A 21,551-nucleotide genomic window follows, 5' to 3' on the forward strand; every position below is an offset into this window, starting at 1 on the left:
TCTCCTGGGCTTAGCAGGGTGCTGTGGTTCATGCCTGTAATCCTAGCACTCTGGCAGCACTGCTGTGCTGTGAGCTATGATGCCATGGCACTCTACCGAGGGTGACAAAGTAAAACTGCCTCAAAAAAAAAAAAAAAAAAAAAAAAAAAAAAACTCCTGGGCTCAAGGGATCCTCTTGCCTCAGCCTCCTGAGTAGCGGGACTATAGGCGCCTGCCACAATGCTCAGCCAGTTTTTCTATTTTTAGTGGAGATGGGGTCTCACCCTTGCTCAGGCTGGTCTAGAACTCCTGAGCTCAAGTGATCCACTTGGCCTCCCAGAGCTAGGAGCTAGGATTACAGGCGTGAGCCACCATGCCCAGCAACTTTGTCTTCTTTAAGCATTCGTGGTTGACTGAAGGTGTAACACGCTGACTATGGCTTCTAAGTATCACCTGTAGAAGACTGGAGGCTGCTATGGCTCCTCCAAAGGGTGACATGCATTCACTACCTTGGACCATGCACCAGACTTCTAACACTTTGACTCTGGGTGACAGATGTGCTCACTGTACACAGTAGCAGTGGGTCCTATGAGCATGGGACTGACATCTTCCCCCTGTGGTGTCTCATTCTGCAGGTGCCTTATTAAGTGGCTGGAGGTTCGGAAAGTGTGTCCCCTATGCAACATGCCAGTTCTGCAGCTGGCCCAGTTGCACAGTAAGCAAGACCGTGGACCACCCCAGGGGCCCCTCCCTGGGGCAGAGAACATTGTATAGCTCACTACAGGGATCAGACTGTTGCTGGATACAATGTCTACATGGAGCCAGGAGGAATACAAGCAGTCTCTGTATTGGCAGCCCTCTACCTGAGGTACCAGCTGCCACTTCCATCCCCTCAATAAGAACTCTTGGGCCAGCCAAACTGGGAACCTAAGCATCTGGGTCTGTGACTACCAAAGCACCACCCCCTGCCAAGAGGAATGGATGAACCTGTGGGTTTGTCTCAAACTCCCTGAGGGTCTCTTATTAACTCCCTTACACTGTGTCCCAGACCCTCATCTCCATGTCAAGTAGAAGGGGAGAGAAACGAGGGGTAGAGAAGGGAGCTGAGGGCAGGTCTTTAAAGCCTTCATCCTGTGGATGGATGAAGATGAGCTTCTGTGCAGGCCCATCCTGGCAGCCCTTGAATCCAAGTAAAACCAGCACAACCGGCTGCCAGTGGTTGGTGAGGCAGTGCCAACAAGGCTCATGTTATGCTTCTTTAAGTCCATCTTGGAACCAAAAGGTTTTGGGTAGAGCCAAGCAGCAGTGCCCCTCGCCACCCCTGTTCCCTTAAGATCACAGCACCTGCTATCAGATCATAAGCTGGAAACATAGACATGCTTGAAAAGGCCTGTTCAGAAGCCATTTCCTCCTGTCATTGCCCACCCACCCCCAGTCCCCAGGGAGGCCTGTCAGGAGCCCCATTGTCCCTATGTGACCCGGGGGACCCCAGCATACTACCTATATCCCCATATGTGCAGTGTGGTTCCCACATCACCTGGTCTGGGCCCATTGCCTTGGGAGAGTGCCACTGTGAGCCATTCCTATGGCTCAGAAGAGGAGCATCTTCCTGAGAGGGGTCCATGCTCCCAGCCCTGCTCTTCCTGAGAGGGGCCCGTGCTCCTAGCCCTGCTGGGTGAGGATGATACTGGCCCTTTGCCTCTCCTTCTTCCCTCTTCTGCCCTCTGTTCCTCCTTAAAATGTCTGTTGCTCACATTTTAAGTTTATCCCAAATAAGATCCCTATATAATTCTGAAGCCAGTAGTCCATTTGAAATTGTTCATAGTCTCAGGAAGCTCCTACAGGGCTGTCCACTCATTGGTGTGTGCCTCAGTATTTGGACTTGAGATAGCAAACCCAAAAGCTTTATGGGAGAAAAATGCATGCTGCTTTTTACCTCTGTCAGGCCTTTCTAGAAATGACTCAGTCCATTAGGATTTGTGAATATTGTATAAATTAGCTATGGAAAGCAGCAGTGGGTCAAATAGAAAATTATTTTCCACAGTCTGGCTCTCCACCTGCCTCCAACATAGGAATGCCTCAACTGTGCATCAGTGGCTTTCCTCTGGTCCATAGGTGTAAATGGGGCAAGTTTTTCATTAGAAATACTGTCTGTGTGACATGGAAAGGACTGGGGAGGTTGGCTACTCTGGCATGTCTCCAGAAGTTTTTCTACCATCTTAGGAAAGGGAACCTGTCTATGGCTCAGGTGGCTGGCTGGGATCAGATGAGGTGGAAAATTCTCATTAGCCTAGGAAAGTGCTGGGCAGAATCCAGTTTGGAAAGTTACAAATCCAGTTGGCCAAAACCGGCAGTTTCCTATGTGACCTACTTGTGATATGCCAACTGGACAGCCTCCTAAACAGGACAAAAAAGTGTGGAATATTTTTATATGAAAGCTGTAGCCTATCTGGCACTCATATAAAGAACTGTACATGGAGCGGCGCCTGTGGCTCAAAGGAGTAGGGTGCTGGCCCCATATACCAGAGGTGGTGGGTTCAAACCCGGCTCCAGCCAAAAAAAACTGCAAAAAAAACCCCCATACATTCCTAATTTCACCCTCTCTTTTGCACCTTTTGTGGCATGGTAGAGTTCAATGCTGCAAAATACCCAGCTAATAGTGAACTGTTTTCAATGACCAATGTCAGAAGTAGGCTTGCTTCTGACTAGCCTCATTAATAGCCAGTATCTACTATTTTCCATAGAATGGCCTTGGGCAGATTTTACGTGTTATTGGGGTTCCAATAGGGAAATTAAATTTTTCCTCCTTAAAAAGATTAATTTCCTATTAATCTATACTACAAATCATTGCTGCTCACAGCTTTTGTAGGATTTCAGACTTTGCAGCCTTTTTCCCTGTATGTTGGTATCAAGGAGACAGCCTCACCCAGTCCCTGTGTCGGAACAGAGGCAAATTAACTCATCTCACTGTGTTAGAGCTACAGGTGAGCTAAGGTGACTGGTGCGCAGCACTAGACCTCTGCATCAGAAACCATTAGCGGAAAGCTCAGGAACTCTGTGGTCTGCACTGGACACCATCTTGGGTTGGCTTTGCGCAGATGAGGCGCCACTGACATGACCATCATAGCAAATGTTGAGTGTGGAGTGCTTGTACTCCTTTTGCTAAAACTGGGCAGGAAGCTAGAGCTGTAAGAATACTCTTTTCTCTCCCCTTTCTTGGCTTGGTGACTTCGTACCAGGCCCAGTATTATTCAGTTTCTCCAACTCTTAATGACACAACTTGATTGTATTTGCTTCCCACATCTGGGTCCTCCACTAGGACTTTCCTGTGCCCGTGCACTGGTGTGTCTGCAGAAGCAGGGCTTTTAATTTACATCTTCAATTCTCATTAAAATCAGCTTTTTGTTTGTAGGACAGTCCATCCAGTTTGGGGAGTTTGAGAATGAGTTAGAGATCCCTATGTACTCTCTTGGCTCAGATTCAAACACCTCAGTGGGGCCATCCTGTCCACATCTATCTCTGTAAGTTACTGGGACCTACTGGTAATTTGTAGGGGACTCTGCTGTTGGATCACTGGCTGGTATACTTTCTTAAGCAACTCAGAAAAAGTGCACTGCTGTGATGAGGGTTAGTGTAAAGCAGGGGTCCTCAAACTTTTTAAACAGGGGGCCAGTTCACTGTCCCTCAGACCTTTGGAGGGCCAGACTATAGCTTAAAAAAAAAAAAAAAAACTATGAACAAATTCCTGTGCACACTGCACATATCTTATTTTGAAGTAAAAAAACAAAATGGGAACAAAGACAATCGCACCACCGCATGTGGCCCATGGGCTGTAGTTTTGAGGACCCCTGGTGTAAAGTAACCCCTTATAAGATTCCTTGGGCAGCTGAATCATTTATCTAGTTGTTGGAAGGGGACAGTTTAATTCAGCTGGCTTTAGAAATGGAGCGGAATCAGCCTGACCCTTAAATGTTAACGTGTGCTGCTTTTCTTTGCCAAGTGTGATTTTAAGTCTGGCAGATGAGGTGGTGCTTCTAATGGATTCTTGCCTAACCAAGGAAGAAAACAAGACAGATACGACCCAGTGGGGGGCATGTTGCCCCTGTGAAGACTTGGGTTGAGGGATACAGGGGACCTCCCATTATTGCTAAATACCCTATTCTTGACAAAAGACAAAGATCCTTTTCCCCAGCACTGAGCCTCTTAGGTCTATCAGAGGAATGCCCCTTTTCACAGGCCCACTTCAAAGCAAGACATCTTCCTGGACTGAACCCACTCTAAGCTGCTTTGAATGACTGTAGGAGTTACTTCCCTGAGAGGCTTTCTGGAAGTTACTAAGTGGACATGGGGAAGTATCAAGGCAGAACAAGCACCTGGAGTGATGAGTCACCCCTTAGCCAGCCTTGCAACTTTCTGCAGCATAGCTTCTCAAAACAGTTCCTTACACACCACTCTGGGATTATAAAACAATGTCCTCCTTCCCACCTCTTTTGAGGATTAGCCAATGTCCAGAGCCGGGTGGGCAGCAGGCCTGGTGTCGTGGCATTGTTGATACCACATACTGTCATCCAGGTATGATGGCTTCTTCTCTGCTATCAAGTACAAATGGAATCTCAGCTGAACAGACTTTTGAACTGCAGGAGCCTTCCCTGGGGGCTTGGGTTCACATGGCTTTCCTCTCCTGATCTTCCTAGTCACCTCAATCTACATTGCTTACAGTGCACTCTGACTTGGTGGCTCAATGCTTGAGTATTCCTGTCTTAATTTTTCAACTAGGTAGTCCATTCACATGGTTCACAAGTCATAAAGGGGTTAAAAGTCTCTTGCATTCCTGACAGCCCCCACACACACTGGAAGCCCAGCTTCTCACCCCATTTGTTCCTTGGATATCCTTCTAGCTTACTTATGCATATACACACATACATATGCATAATACAATTTTTCTCATTTTTTACTAGTGATACTTGGTATATTCAAGGAACACCTACCTGGGCTGAGAGATGCAGGGGACTTCCTACCACTGCCATCCCAGACATTAAGAGTATCTGTAAAATTCTATGACTCAAGGATTGGGAGATGTTTTACAGTCACATTTTAAGAAAGACATGTTTACTGATTGCAACATAATGGAATTCTAAGTTTCTACACCAATTAGAAACTGAAATCCCGTGTCGCTTCGGCAGCACATATACTAAAATTGGACCAATACAGAGATTAGCATGGCCCCTGCGCAAGGATGACACGCAAATTCGTGAAGCATTCCATATTTTAAAAAACTGAAATCCCTGGGCGGCGCCTGTGGCTTAGTTGGTAAGGCGCCGGCCCCATATACCGAGGGTGGCAGGTTCAAACCCGGCCCCGGCTGAACTGCAACCAAAAAATAGCCGGGCATTGTGGTGGGCACCTGTAGTCCCAGCTACTCGGGAGGCTGAGGCAAGAGAATCGCTTAAGCCCAGGAGTTGGAGGTTGCTGTGAGCTGTGTGAGGACACGGCACTCTACCGAGGGCCATAAAGTGAGACTCTGTCTACAAAAAAAAAAAACTGAAATCCCTCCATTACTGCAACATACCCAGCTAATATGAAAGCAAAATCATATCTTTTCAGGTTTTTTCTATCTGTGACAGGACACTCAAGAGCAGGCTACTCCCCCAGCTCTGAGCCACCACTACAGGTGCCTGGACAAACTGCTGTCTGGCCAATTCCAAGTGAGGGCCGAGAGTCCAGTGGTCAAGTCTGGCCTCAACTATCAGGCAATTTCCTGTGCTCCTGATGAGGCAGATGCCTCAGCTACTGAGCTGGGAAGCAAACTTCGTGATTAATTATAGGTACAACAGTGCCAGGTTTTGTTTTTTGAGGCAGTCTCTATTTTTAGTAGATGCTGGTCTGGAACTCTAGTGTTCAAGTGATAATCCTGATTCACCTCCTAGAGTGCTAGGATCACAGGCATGAGCCAAATTTTTTTTACAGAATTTTCTTCTCACCTTTTTTCTACTTGAAAACAAATTATTTTAATAATTTTTATTTTTTGTCCTCTAATTGAAGCTGCTTTCCCCAGGCAGCCCCAGAAGCAAGGGGCTCACTCACCTCTCTGGCATCCAGTGGCAGCCTAGGTCTTTACCTGGATTAAAACTGTCCCCCAACCTGAAACTCAAATTCTGTGTGTAAACCCACCTTTCCAGCATGGAACCTCTGGCCCTAGGTTAGTGTAGCTGTTAGTCTAGACTTGTTCATCTTGAGAATTTCACAAAATGTGCAACTGGTAACTTGGAAAGTGCTGAGTCATGGTTCTTTAAATGAGATTAACAAAGGATCCCATATACCACATGAGTGGGCATACCAGGAGAAAAACAGAGGGGCTTGTTCAGTAGATCTTTTTCCAATTTAGCTTTAGAGCCCAAATTCTTACAAGATAGTTTTATTCCATTTTTAGACCAAGTATAAACACTCACTCCTGCAGCTGTATGTTTAGGAAGAACACCTCTCCCAGCTCTAGGGAAATGCTGTACCCGGAACCTGGGCCCCAACAATGTCACACTCGGGGTTTGATGAAGCCCTCAGCTCCTGTGCCAGTCCAAGCCTGCTTGGACTTGTGTATCAGGCCTACTCCACACTGCTCCTCTCCATCTGCCCCCTTCCTTCCAGTCCCTGACTAGAGCAGGTGAGGCAAGTGTAGCCAGTGTTAGAAGTCCCTCCTGGTGACAGCTTGTCAAGAGTGTTGCTGATAGCTGTTGTCTCTTGAGTCTCTTGACAGATCATTGCCAAGAAGGGCAGCACTTCAGTTTTGTCAGTTATCCTCTGGGGTTTATTTGCTAGATACTCTGAGTCCCTCAAAAAGTTTATGAAATGCTGAGCCTCAGGTTTCATAGACGTATTTGTACACTAAGAATTCTGCAGCAGAATATTTTTAAACATTCAGTTTTTGTAAGCTATATTTTTGTATATTTAATTGCTATTTTAAAGTTTTAATGCATTTTGCTAATCACTCTTGTTTGAAAATAAAATATGCATGTACTTGACTTAAACACATGTAAATATAAAGATTTTGAAAATACTTCATGTTGAACATGTACTTCTGAACTCAGTCACACACAGCACTTGCAGCAAGACTTTGACTCAAGGTGAGCAGTTCTGATGACAGCTGGTTTTAAGTAACAGCTGACTATGCAGGAGCCTCTGGCCTACCCTGTTCGGTGGAATGAGGAGCCAATCAGTGATAGAATGCCAGGCAATGTCAAGAGAATCCAGAGATACCACAAATGCTGAATACAGTGGAGGCCACGGTGCTGGCATCCCCATCTCAACCTTCACTTCAGCTATGCAGATGTTGACACCAGTGCTCAGGACAATTTGAAATAGCTTGATCTCTCTATGCACCACACCATCCTGAGGACTTGCCCCATCCTCCTAGCTGTATCCCACTTCTGGAAAGTAAGAAAAATATCTCTTGGTCCAAGTTATCCTATGGCTATGGCCGCTGTGGACCCTGCAGAGAAAACAGGGCAATGACAAATGGAGGCTGAGTTTGCAGGTACCTCAGCAGCTGAAGGTGAAGTGACAGCTGGGACAAGGATGTAGACATTTCTGCACAGAGATGGCCTTGGAGATCGCAAAGTGGAGAAGGCAGTGTCCAGGGATGGAACTCAAGGCCAGGACCAGCTAGGGTACTCCCTGGAAATCAACTGTTCACTGGGGACATATAGGACTGAGCCTGAGGACAGGCAATCTCGGCCATCAGAGGCCAAGGTGGCAGAGACAAGTAGCCCGGAAGGCAGGACAGGCTAGAGGGGTCTGCCATGTTAAAACTGAGGAAGTCGAGGCCCTGAAACAGCCCCCCAATTCAGTAGTATGGGATTACTGATGACCTATCAAGAATCCTCCCCTCAGCTGGAAGTGAGGAAATGGGGCAGCTTCTCCAGCGGAAAGGTTCATGGTGGGGTCTGGGAGGAGAAAAGCAGAGGCTGGAGATGGGGGAGTTGGTGATTTTCCCACTGAAGCCTTGGGGCCAGGCAGACCAGTGTTTAACTGCCCTCTTCTAGCTGAGTGGACTTGGACAGGTTTGCCCTTCTAGGCTTCAGTTTCCTTCTGTTAGGTTGTGGGAACTTGGGTCACAATTCCCAAATACAGTAAGCAAAGGCAGGGACAGGCCTCCCCCAGCAATCTTCCCAGAGATGGGGTAGTTGGGGTACAGATTCTGAGAAGCACCTCTGTGGTGCAAGTGGGTAGATGGTAGTCTTTGGTGGCCACTACATGTGCTGGGAGCACATAAGGACTCAGGGTTAGGTATCCTCTGAGGTAGCTCTACCAAGAGCCCTCAAAGAACAGTAGCAGGAAACTCATCATCGTCCACCACCCTCCTGTTGCATCTGTCTGCTGTGCCCACACAAGGCCCCAGTTCAGCAGCAACCACATCCAAGCTATGACAAGGCACATGAAAAGCAGCTGCCCCTTGGAAAATGGCAGTGGGTCAACCTCACAACCAAGTACCCACCCCCCCAAGGGTGGGAAAGGTACCTCTGCTGCCCCCAAATGCAGCAGCCCCTCCCTAACACCCTACCCTCCCACCAAAAGAAACCCAGAGAGGGGTGGAGGGGAACAGCAGAACAATGGAGTTTTCCTTGCAAAGGCCACTTTGTACAGGCTCTTCCTTGCCCTCAACAGCAATGCAGGGACCATTTAAGATACAAAATGGTGCACTCTTTCCCAGGAATGAGATTATCCTGCACAGTAGCAAGAAAGGTTCAACCCCCTATGGAGATTCCATTGAAACATTCTGAGCAGACAACAGTGCCCCTGGAGTACCTGCCCCACCACAAACAAATTCATCAGTGAACACTTCAATCCCTCCCTTCTCCTAAGCCTGAAAGAACAACTAGAGATTTTCAGTGCTCCCTTGAAGAGATGTCAGTTCTAGAAGCCCTTTTGTATGGCATTAGTCTTTGAATTATGCTTTTTGTACCAGCTTACCATTCTTTCACCAGGTGAATAATCCGCCTTCTCCCCCTCCCCCCACACACAAACACTACCCAAGGAAATTCTGCTCAGAAGTCCTATCTTTCCGGGCATTCCAAGGATACACAGTGTAAGGTAACATGGAATTGCCCTTTCAAAAACTGCATGTTAAGTTTCAGGTACAGAATTAAACTGCCCAATTAAGTTTGTAGAACCTTGAAATCATGTTTTTCAGTATGTTCACGAAAAGGCTTAATGCAAACCAGAGTAATGCACAGATAATCTCCAAGGCCATATTGACGAAACTGTGATTAGATTACAGCACATAGCAGCTTGCCTTACATTTAGCAAGTTCAAAAGGGACACAAAACCAGTCAGCTGAACACAGAACAGCTCTCCCCTGAAATGTCTCCGGAGAGTGATGCTGAAATTTCAGAAATACACAGGTTTGACAGTGCTGTACTATAGAGCAACTTACATACAGCAAATCCTCACACTGCCTGGACATGGTCCACTTTTTTGTTGTTCTCAGTATCTTTCTTGGTTACTAGTTTAGACTGAATTTTTATGGATTTATCTTGATGGCTTAGAAAAATACACTTGTCTTTTCTTGCTTTGATTCAGGTAGTACACAATCATAAAACTAAGTGAGTCTCTTAGAAAATCCAAGTTCACAGATCCCACTGTGAAAGGTTCCATCCAGGACCCTTCCCCCAGGTAACAATCAGGGCATCTTCAACAGCTCAAGGAGTGCTCCAACGGCTCCAAAATAACCCTGAAAGAAAATACACCAAAAATAAGAGCAATTTTCCTTAAGACTTATTTAATTTACCATAAATACAGTGTTAAAACCAACACTGTCCCTAACTCCTAACCCCCACTTCCTGGGGATCTGCAGCAGTCCCAAGGCCAGCCTGGGAGAAAGGAAGCCCTGAGGAGCTTCCCATCAGGGGAAGTAGGAAGTCCTATATGTTCGGGACACCATAGGCACATCAGACCACTGTGAAAAAAACCAAACCAAACGTGCAGTGGGGACTACATGAGCTGATAGTGGCAGTGGCTCAGTTAATTCAGGTAAGAGACAGTACCTGGACTTTGTCCTGCAGAATGAGCAGAGGCCTGGAGCATTTCCAGACAACTCAGCGATTATGGTAAGATGGGAAATGAAATGTAAGAAAGCAGGTGAGGCTAGGGGGCAGGTCACAGAGGGCAAGGGCTAACTGGGCTGTGGAGAGAGGGAGTGAGGAGGAATGGATTCAAGACTTATGTAGGAAAAAGAAAAAAAAATTAAACTTATGTAGGCTCAGCGCCAGTAGCACAGTGGTTACGGCACCAGCCACATACACTGAGGGCGGCAGGTTTGAACCTGGCCCGGGCCTGCTAAACAACAACAACTGCAACAAAAAATAACTGGAGGCTGAGGCAAGAGAATCGCTTAAGCCCAAGAGTTGGAGATTGCTGTGAGCTGTGGTGCCACGGCACTCTACGAACGTGACATACTGAGTCCCCTCCAGCCCCCCAAAAAAAGACTTATGTAAAGGAGGGGATGAAGACAGGAAAGGAGGTCTGCTATAAACCCTGAGAATGGAAACATGGGAGCAAGAAGTGTACAGAGCAAAGCAAGTGAACACCCTACAAGATGTATAAGGCTGAGATGCCCACACAGCCAAAGAACTATGCCCAAGAGCAAAGACAGTGCCCTGAGGCAACGTAAACAAAGAAGCAAAGGCACCACAGACGCTTCTGAAGGATGGCAGAGACATGAAACAGAAAAGCAGTAGCTGAGCAGTCCAGGTCAGTTACAATCAAGAGCAAGTTACAATCAACAAAAACCAAGCATAAAATACTGAAGAATATCCCAGCATCTGGGAGGCCAAAGCGGATGGATTGCCTGAGCTCACAGATTCGAGACCACTGAGCCAGAGTGTCTCTAAAACTAGCTGGGCATTGGTGGTGCCCATAGCTCAGTGGGTAGGGCGCCAGCCACATACACCAAGACTCGCAGATTCGAACCCAACCCCAGCCAGCTAAAATTAACAATGACAACTGCAAAAAAATAGCCAGGTGTTGTGGTGGGTGACTAGTCCCAGCTACTTGGGAGGCTAAGGCAAGAGAATGGCTTACGTGCAAGAGTTTGAGGTTGCTGTGAGCTGTTACGCCATTGCACTCTACCAAGGGTGACATAATAAAACTGTCTTAAAAAAAAAAAAAAAAAAGCCAGGCATTGTGGCAGGTACCTGTAGTCCCAGCTACTTGGGAGGCTGAGGCAAGAGAATCACTTAAGCCCAAGAGTTTGAGGTTGCTGTGAGATACGATACCACGGCACTCTACCAAGGTTGACAAAAGTGAGACTCTGTCTCCAAAAAAAAAAAAAAAAATATATTGAAGACCAATGACATAAAATCCGTATTGACAAAAAAAGGCAGCCAGCAGGAGTCAGAGAAGAATTCTATAACAATACAAAATCCATCAAGGTCTCTAAAGCATGAGATCAGGTACAAAACTACTTTTAAAAACAATTAAAGGTGGCGGTGCCTGTGGCTCAGTGAGTAGGGCGCCGGCCCCATATGCCAAGGGTGGCGGGTTCAAACCCAGCCCCGGCCAAACTGCAACAACAAAAAAAATAGCCAGGCATTGTGGCGGGTGCCTGTAGTCCCAGCTGCTCGGGAAGCTGAGGCAAGAGAATCGCGTAAGCCCAAGAGTTAGAGGTTGCTGTGAGCTGTGTGACGCCACGGCACTCTACCCGAGGGCGGTACAGTGAGACTCTGTCTCTACAAAAAAAAAAAAACAATTAAAGGAATATGGACAGATCCTCACTCACTTGTGAATTTGCAAAAATAATGTACTGGGCAGTGCCTGTGACTCAAGAAGTAGGGCACCAGCCCCATATACCGGGGGTAGTGGGTTTGAGCCTGGCCCCAGCCCAAACTGCAAAAAAAAAAGAAAAAAAGAAAAGAAAAAGAATATACTAAAAGTCTGTGATATATCATAAATAACTAACATTGTATTTTTATTTTTTTGTTGTTGTAGTTTTTAGCCGAGGTCGGGTTTGAACCCACCACCTCCAGCATATGGGGTGGCGCCCTACTCCTTTGAGCCACAGGCCCTGCCCTTACCATTCTATCCTTCAAGAAAAGCTTCTTTAGCTCAACATCTGTAGCTCCACATACATCAGAGCTATTGGGTTTGAATCCAGCCCGGGCCTGCCAAACAATGACAACTACAACCAAGAAAAAATAGCCGGGCATTGTGGTAGGTGCCTGTAGTCCCCTTGGAAGGCTGAGGCAAGAGAATGCTTAAGCCCAAGAGTTGGAAGTTGCTGTGAGCTGTGATGCCACAGCACTCTACTCAGGGCAACAGCGGCGCCTGTGGCTCAAAGGAGTAGGTGCCAGCCCCATATGCTGGAGGTGGCGGGTTCAGGCCCAGCCCCGGCCAAAAACTGCAAAAGAAAAAGAAGAAAAGCTTCTTCAAGAAACTGACCAAACAACAGAGCCTGCCCTGTCACTATTTCTCCCTTTAAAATAAAAAGGGCATGCATACCCATCTGTGTTGAGAAGGCCAGCAGCTGTAGGACCAGCCCAGCTGAGCAAGGCTCAGGAACCCCCATCACAGTGGGAATGTACAAAGGCAAGGGTGTTCATTTTACAATAGATACCTATACACTTTGGTTTTATTTTTTTCAAAAACAGGATCTCAGTCTGTCACCCAGTTCACTGAATTGTTGAACTTCTGGGCTCAAGTGATCCTCCTGACTCAGCCTCCCAAATAGCTGGACTAAGGCATGCACCACCACACCTAGCCAATCTATTTTTTGTAGAGTCAGACTACATTGCCTGGGCTGGTCTTGGACTGTGCTGGATCACTTTAAGTGATCCTTCCACATCAGCCTCCTAAGTGCTGGGATTACAGGTGTGAGCTACCATGGCTGGACCATTTTGTTTTATAAGGTTTTCAGTACCTGTGGTTTATTTTACACATACAATTAAAAAAGAAAAAGACAATCATTATATAGAATACCAAAAAGACCCAGAACTTATTATCAAGTAAAGAGAGAGAAAGTTGTTAAAAGCTATGGCATGCTAGGACAAGACTAGTAAAGGAGGAAAGAGAAAGGCTTGAAAACAATCTATACAAAGCTTTCATGACAAAAGTTAGAATGATTCAACGTGAGGAAGGAAGAATATTTTAAGACTCAGAGTGCAGTGGCTCATGCCTATAATCCTACTACTCTGGGAGTTTAAGGCCAATGGATTATTTGAGCTCAGGAGTTCGAGACCAGGCTGAGGCAAGAGGATAACCTGAGCCCGAGAGTTTGAGGTTGCTATGAGCTATGACACCACAGCACTCTACTGAGAGTGACAAAATACCGAGTCTCAAAAAGACTCAGAGGCTATAGGGGTCCTCAAACTGCGGCCCATGGGCCACATGAGGTGGTGTGATTATATTTGTTCTTGTTTTGTTTTTTTACTTCAAAATAAGATGTGCAGTGTGCATAGGAATTTGTTCATAGTTTTTCTTTTAACTATAGTCCAGCCCTCCAACGGTCTGAGGGACAGTGAACTGGTCCCCTGTTTAAAAAGTATGAGGACCCCTGGAAAACTCCTTAAGTGGAGAGATCAAATACTACAGTCAGAGGCCAAAATGCAAATGGAAAACACTAGGAGTAATGCTAACCTACCAGAGAAGAACAAAGTCACTGGGCAACAAAAATAAAATGTAAAAACAAAATTTCACAAGGGGGTTATAACTATTATGATACAAAGATAAGAGTTTTTGTTTGTTTGTTTTTAAGAGTCAGAGTTTCACTTTATCGCCCTCAGCAGAGTACTATTGCATCACAGCTCACAGCAACCTCCAAGTCTTGGGCTTAGGCGATTCTCTTGCCTCAGCCTCCCAAGTAGCTGGGACTACAGGCGCCCACCACATCGCCCTACTATTTTTTTGTTGCAGTTTGGTCGGGGCCAGGTTCAAACCCACCACCCTCGGTATATGGGGCTAGTGCTCTACTCACTGAGCCACAGGCGCCACCCAAGATAAGAGTTTTTTTAAAAAAGAGTTACCCAGGCGGCGCCTGTGGTTCAGTGGGTAAGGCACCAGCCCCATATACCGAGGGTGGTGGGTTCAAGCCCAGCCCTGGCCAAACTGCAACAAAAAAATAGCCGGGTGTTGTGGCGGACGCCTGTAGTCCCAGCTACTCGGGAGGCTGAGGTAAGAGAATCGCCTAAGCCCAGGAGTTGGAGGTTGCTGTGAGCTGTGTGACGCCACGGCACTCTACCAAGGGCGATAAAGTGAAACTCTGCCTCTACAAAAAAAAAAAAAAAAAAGAGTTACCCTATGGCTGGGTGCCTGTGGCTCAAGTGGCTAAGGTGCCAGCCACATACACCTGAGCTGGCAGGTTCAAATCCAGCCTGGGCCCGTCAAACAATAATGGCTGCAACCAAAAAAAAAAAAATAGCCGGGCGTTGTGGCAGGAGCCTGTTGTCCCAGCTACTTGGGAGGCAGAGACAGGAGAATTGCTTGAGCCCAGGAGTTGGAGGTTGCTGTGAGCTGTGAGGCCATGGCACTCTACCCAGGGCGACAGCTTGAGGCTCTGTCTCAAAAAAAAAAAAAAAAAAAAAAAAGTTACCCTAAAATAATAATCTCCATGTTCTACCTATGGAGAACATAGGGGGGAAAGGTTCAACAAATGGTAGAAATAAAGCTGGAGAAAAGTTATACTAAGATAATAACATTAAAAAGGGTTTTCTTATTCTAAACAGACCAAAATAAAGTAGGTCAAAGAGCATAAAAAACAAGAAGTACAAAGAAAGATTATGAACTAGAAGAAACTCAGTCCCCATTTACTAATGTAATAACATTTGAAGGACATTTGAAGGAAAAAAATCAGATGACTTATAAAACTTTTAGACATAGGAAATTTGTGTACTTTAAACTATGAACTTCGGCAATTTAAAAGGAAAAAGCAACTTCAAAGAATTTCAAATTCTGTTTTCTGTCAATTCATTATAAACAATGTTAAAACTACACATGCACATACAATTCTGAAAAAATTTAACATCTGAAATAATTCAACTGCCCAGCAACCAAAGAGAGAGAAGAGAAAATCCCTCTGGTGGCGGTGCCCGTAGCTCAGTGGATAGGGCACCAACCATATACACCGAGGCTAGTGGGTACGGGCCCAGGCCAGCCAGAACAACATTGACAACCGCAAAAACAAAATAAAAAAGAACCCACATACTGTGGTGGATGCCTGTAGTCCCAGCTACTTGGAAGGCTGAGGCAAGAAAATTGCTTAAGCCCAAGAGGTTGCTTGTAAGGTGTGACACCAAGGTACTCTACCGAGGGCGACATAGTAAGACACTGCCCTACCCCCACCCCACCCCCAAAAAAAGAAAGGAAAAAAAAAAGGTTCTGTATTTTCCAAAACAGGAAAAACAAAAGAGTACTTTCCAAGATAGGATAATGAGTGCAGCAATTCAGTGACTTTTCATTTTGTCATGTCTAGCCTGCCTACTACATGTTAAGTTCTTTCCATAGTGTGGTCCTAGTCTGGTATGTTTTTTACTGATCTATTCATTTTTAGAACATGTATCTTACATAAATGACAAGTGAATAATAACAATACCTAACAACTGGCATCAAAAATAAGAGAAAGAGAGCCAGGCGTGGTGGCTCTCGTCTATAATCCCAGCACTCTGGGAGGCCAAGGTGAGCAGATCACCAGGGCTCAAAGAGTTCAAAACCAGCCTGAAGAAGAGCGAGACCCTATCTTTAAAAATAGCCAGGCATTATGGCGGACACCTGTAGTCCCAGCAACTTGGAGGCTGAGGCAAGAGGATCTCTTGAGCCCAAGAGTTTGAAAGAGCTATGACACCACGGCACTCTACCCAAGATGACATGAGACTCTGTCTCAAAAAAAGAAAAAGAAAAGTAAAAAGACTCAGAGTAACTGCACTTAAGAGTCAGTTTTCAATGGGAAAAACATAAAGGATAGTTTGGAAAAGATGGTGTCAGATATATATGGGAATCTTTGCCATGGGATTTTTTTCTTTAAAAGTGCTTAAACTTACACTAAATAGGTTAATCTTGCATCGTATCAGCTAAGAAATTGCTTTCAAATGTTACAAAGCAAAACCCCACATCATACAATTACATTTAATTACAATACAATTAGTTACGAGAAAGAGAAACACTACAGCCCATTTTACCTCTACTTCAAGTTCAACTGCAGTGTGACCTGCAACCCTTTGTGTATGTAACATATCGCAAGAAACATGTCAGCTTACCTCATGTTCCGAAAAAAGTGCTTTCAACTGCCCCTTGGACCAATAATCCAAAGCATATGCCAAAAGCCGCATGGCGATCGTATTAATTCTCAAGAAATTTCCAACAAATACCACCTGGTTAATGTTCTGAGCACACCAAAAAAAGGTAATTAGGTTTTCATCTTAATTTCTATTTTCTCATAAAAGCTACCCCAAACAGAACACCACAGAGTTTTTAACATCGCTTTGCTAATCAAGTTTAATCCAGTTGGTCTGTGGCTACTTAAATTTGATCCCTAGACAACTCTGGACCATTGCAAAGATGCCAGAAAATGTCAGGAGAAGAAAACAGATTAAGAAAAACATTTGTATTTTATATGATGAACACTAACATTATTGAATTAAAAGTTCTATACAGGTAAGTGAAAACAATAGTAAGCCCCAATCCAAAAAAAGGAAGTGACACAAACAAGCAAATTATACAAGAAATTTAACAGGAAAAAAATTCAACTTCATTAGTGACCAAAGAAAGCAAAATTTTAGACCTATTAAACTAGCAAAAATACGAATTCAAATTCCACTCTCGATATTAGAAAAGTGCAGTAAAATCTGTTGCTAAAATGATCTAAATTGGTACAGTCCTTGTGCAAAGCATTATAGCAACACACATCAAGATTCGTACACACAGTCACATTCTTTAGACCAAAAATTTCACTCCTAAGAAGCCCCACATCAAGAATAAAATCTAAACAAAGAACAGTCTCACACTTAAAAATTCTTACTGCAGAGTTATTGGCAAGCAAGCAAATGCCCAGCTCTATGTGAATAATTTATAATATAAAAATACTTCAAATAACCAGGAAATGTATAATATTTAAGTACAAAATATAAATTGGTATGTACACCAACTAAAATATCTTAAAATACATAAGCACAGGAAAAGGAACATGCAATAAAGAAAAAAGTAGTGTAATGATACTCAAAAGAAAATTTTTTTTTTTTTTTTTTTTGTAGAGACAGAGTCTCACTTTATGGCCCTCGGTAGAGTGCCGTGGCCTCACACAGCTCACAGCAACCTCCAACTCCTGGGCTTACGCGATTCTCTTGCCTGCCTCAGCCTCCCGAGTAGCCGGGACTACAGGTGCCCGCCACAACACCCGGCTATTTTTTTGTTGCAGTTTGGCCGGGGCTGGGTTTGAACCTGCCACCCTCGGCATATAGGGCCGGCACCCTCAAAAGAAATTCTTAACTGGTGCTGATACAGTAGCTTTTTAATTAAAAATGAGAATCCTTTGTACCTCTAGAGGTTTTCTTTTAAGCTGCATGCTTGTATTATCTATTTAAATAATAATTTAAAATAAAAAATTTTAAACCATTTAAAAATAAATAAATAAATAATAATTTTAAAAAGTATACATGGGGACAAGCCATGAAACTGCACCAACTGGATCCTCGATCCTCTTTCCCCAAGGGCAGCCCATTCTTGGTTCTTTCATAGCCCTGTACAATGCTGCTTGACCCGAATGCTACAAGGCAGCACTGTAAAGAAGCTGAAAGCACGAAGACGCAGCTCTGCGGAGGTGAAGGGTGGGCATTCCTCAGCCTCTCAGTCTTCTCCCAGCTTCAATGACTTCCTCTGGATTCCTTCTCAGGGTCTCAAGAGCTCAACGATGAAGTGTGGAGTCTAGATTCAGCATCATTATCCATCATCAATGCCTGAAGTCCCCATTAGCTAGAACACTGACTACCTTCTTCCTCCCTTCCCCTTTCTCCACAAAAGGTATCATTTTACTCTCTAGAGACAATAGCAGTGTTTATCTTCAGTAAGGGAGAAAAAAAAGAAAATCAATGAAGATTAACCTGCATTTCAAGTTTTAACTTTGCATGAAAACAAACTCCACCCCACCTTACCACATTTAGGCACTGTTCTGAGCAGACAGACATCATATTATGTCAAGGTGGGGCCCATTTATAAGTTCAGTATTTTCCACACAGCAAATAGAGAAATCCATGTCCCCTTACTTCATTAAGGGCACACATTCTTGCTATTGAGCCAATGTTGTTGGTGATGGTGATCAAAGTCGCTCTGGCAAGGTCCTCTTTAGTGACAGCCTCTCGCTTCTCCTTGCTCACCATGTTTCCAAAGCTGTGACGGGGAAAAAAAAATACCATTGCTAAACCCAAAGGCAAAACAGCCCAAAAGACCTTGAATGTTACTTTACTAAGATAAAATTGGCTTTTAGGACAACACTATGAATCTTCAAACTTAATCTTATTATACAATAATGGAACATCTGCTCAAAGAGCTTCAAACAGAGCTCTCAAGCATTCTTAACGAGTAGGCAGCTTTTCCTATGGTTTGTGATGAAATCCAGCTTTGATACCAGATATATGCACATTCAATTAGTATCTTATCAACTCCACTGGAAGGCACCATTGCTCCTTCTGCAACCGGAGATAGTTCCAGGAAGACATGTCTATGAACAACTCATCACAACTGCACAGCTGTTCCACTCAGATGGTCACATTCCTGTCTGGTAAACTGCTTTAGCAGAGCAAAGCACAGACTCTGAGCTACTTGAAGTGTTTCAAATTTCTCTAAACGTACTTCAAAGTACATGACCAACAAAATTGCTGTATTAATAACTATGACCAGAACAGAAAGCCAATGAATCAGAAAAGGAAGTATAGGTTGCTTGTTTAGTGGATAGAAAAAAAACAAACCAAAAATTAAAACCAGAAAAAGTGATAACCAACAACAGTAAATGCTATAAATACAAAAAACGAAATCTGCGGCATTTACTAAGTTGCCTAAAATTAGTAAAGCACATATATAAGAGTGCCTTTATTAAAAACCATATTTCTGGGCGGCGCCTGTGGCTCAGTGAGTAGGGCGCCAGTCCCATATGCCAAGGGTGGCGGGTTCAAACCCAGCCCCGGCCAAACTGCAACAACAACAAAAAAAAACCATATTTCCCCAACATATAAAAAACAGTATCTCTAAACAATCTCAGAATAAAATTAAAAAAACAATTCCATTTACAATAGTAAAGAGAATAAAATGCTTAGGAAAACATCAGTGTACACTGAAATCTACAAAACACTATTGAAAGAAAGCAAAAATCTAAATAAATGAATAGACATTCTTGGATAAGAAAATTTCATGTTAAAATGGCTATACTACCCAAATTACTCAACAGATTGAATGCAATCCCTATTAAAATCCCAACTGTCTTTTTTGTAGACGTTGCCAAGCTAGTCCTAAAATTCATATGGAAACTCAAGGAACCCAGAATAGCCAAAACAATCCTGAAAAAGAAGGGCAAGTTGGAAGACTCACACTTCCCACTTTCAAAACTTTTAATACAAAACTGCAGTAATACAAAGCTGCAATATGGTGTTGTCATTAAGGACAGAAATATAGATCAAGGGAACAGATTTCAGAGCCCCGAAATAAACCCAAACACCTATGGTCAAGTAATTTGTTGACAAAGGGGCCAAGAGAATTAAATAGGAAAAGGACAGTCGCTTAAGAATGATTTTGAACCTCTACCTCAGACAACAGGCAAAAATTAACTCAACATGGATCACAGACATAAATGGAAGAGGTAAAACTCTAAAACTTTAGAAAATAAAAAGTAATTCTTCATGATCTTAATTAGGTGGTGATTTCTTATGTATGACACCAAAAGCACAATAAAGAGAAGATAGAATATTCTCATTTTCTGGAGGTTCCCATGTATAGAAGTTAAATAGAATTAAGAACTTTTATTTTAAAAAAATAAAGAGAAGGCTTGGTGCCCACAGCACAGTGGTTATGGCACCAGCCACATACACCCAGGCTGGCAGGTTCGAACCTGGCCCAGGCCAGCTAAAACAACAATGACAACTGCAACAACAAAAATAGCTTGGCGTTGTGAGCAGGCGCCTGTAGTCCCAGCTACTTGGGAGGCTTAGACAAGAGAACCGCTTAAGCCCAAGAGTTTAAGCTGTGACGCCATGGCACTCTACCAAGGGCTACATAGTGAAACTATCTCAAAAAAAAAAAAAAAAAAAAATTAAGCTGCAAAGGACACCACCAAGAAAGTAAAAATAAAAACCACCAACAGAATGGGAGAAAATGTTTGCAAATTACATATCTAAATAAGGGATTTATATCAAGAATATATAAAGTGAAATAATTAAAAGACAATGCAACAAAAAGATAGCAAAAGACGGGTGGCACCTGTGGCTCAGTGAGTAGGGCGCTGGCCCTAGTATACGAGGGTGGCAGGTTCGAACCCAACCAAACTGCAACAAAAAAACAGCCGGGCACCTGTAGTCCCAGCTACTCAGGAGGCTGAGGCAAGAGAATCACCTAAGCCCAAGAGCTGGAGGTTGCTGTGAGCTGTGATGCTACAGCACTCTACCAAGGGCGACAAAATGAGACTAATTAAAAAAAAAAAAAAAGCAAAAGACATAAGTAGACATTTCTCCAAAGACAAATGGCCAATAACCACATGAAAGGATGTTCACGACTACCCATCAGAGAAATGCAAATCAAAACCACAATGAACTACTACTTCACACCTATGAAGACAGCTAAAGCCAAAAAGATAGACAGTAACAGTATCGATAAGAAATTTAAAATCTCAAACTGCTAGGATTATGAAATGGCACAGCCACTTTGGAAAACAGTCCAGGAGTTCCTCAAAAAGTAAACATAAAGTTACCACATGACCTGGCAATTACATTCCTAGATATATACCCCAGAGAATTCAACACAAGTGCACACAAAGATACACACACAAGTATTCAAAATAACCAAAAAGGAGAAAGAACCCAATGTTCACCAACTGATAAATGGATAAATAAAATGTGGCATATCCATATGATATCTGACTTGGCAATAAAAAATAAAGTACTGACTCATGCTATAACATGGATAAACCTTGAAAACATTATGTTAAGTGAAAATAGTAATCAAAAGATCACATATTGTATGATACCACTTCTATAAATGTTCAGAACATGCAAACCTATAGAGCCAGGAAGATCAGAGTTTGGAGCAGGCTAAGTTTGGAGGAGTGAGGAGCAGCAGCCAACGGACACAAGGTTTCTTTGGATGATGAAGATGTTCTGAAATGCGATTATGGTAATGGTTGCATAATTCTGTTAATACAGGATGGTCACAAAGTTCATGTGCAATTTAAATTGTACGTGAACTTTATTTCCACCCCATATACTAGAAACCACTAAATTGGACACTTTAAATTGGTGGCTTTAGGGTTTTGTAAATTATATCTGAATAAAGCTTTTTTTTAAAGATATGCCTAACATATAATATTTTATCTCTATATTTCTTAGAACACACATGCC

General features: G+C 43.7%; 2 protein-coding genes and 1 non-coding gene across 8 annotated transcripts in view; 2 read left to right on the forward strand and 1 right to left on the reverse strand.

Annotated features, from left to right (window-relative positions):
* The window catches only part of RNF24 (ring finger protein 24), a 116,002-nt gene extending 107,015 nt beyond the window's left edge, over nt 1-8,987 (forward strand). For both annotated transcript variants that reach the window (XM_053573622.1, XM_053573623.1), the window contains one exon: nt 615-8,987. In XM_053573622.1, coding sequence (XP_053429597.1) covers nt 615-753 — 139 coding nt within the window. In that variant the 3' untranslated portion in view covers nt 754-8,987. The remainder of the gene's footprint in view (nt 1-614) is intronic.
* LOC128574306 (U6 spliceosomal RNA) lies at nt 5,148-5,250 on the forward strand. The gene has a single exon (XR_008376683.1). It is a non-coding gene; the product is annotated as a U6 spliceosomal RNA (small nuclear RNA).
* Nucleotides 8,988-9,219: 232 nt separating the features above from the next.
* Nucleotides 9,220-21,551, reverse strand: part of PANK2 (pantothenate kinase 2) — a 34,170-nt gene continuing 21,838 nt past the window's right edge. For 3 of the 5 annotated variants that reach the window (XM_053573618.1, XM_053573621.1, XM_053573620.1), the window contains 3 exons: nt 18,216-18,339; nt 16,215-16,340; nt 9,220-9,703 (listed from right to left, as the gene is read on the reverse strand). In XM_053573618.1, coding sequence (XP_053429593.1) covers nt 9,653-9,703; nt 16,215-16,340; nt 18,216-18,339 — 301 coding nt within the window. In that variant the 3' untranslated portion in view covers nt 9,220-9,652. Of the gene's footprint in view, nt 9,704-16,214; nt 16,341-18,104; nt 18,340-21,551 lie in introns of those variants that run through there. The other 2 variants (XM_053573619.1, XR_008376455.1) reach the window with 2 other exon arrangements.

This window comes from Nycticebus coucang, chromosome 21, assembly GCF_027406575.1.
Source record: "Nycticebus coucang isolate mNycCou1 chromosome 21, mNycCou1.pri, whole genome shotgun sequence".
In the NCBI taxonomy this organism is placed as follows: domain Eukaryota; kingdom Metazoa; phylum Chordata; class Mammalia; order Primates; family Lorisidae; genus Nycticebus; species Nycticebus coucang.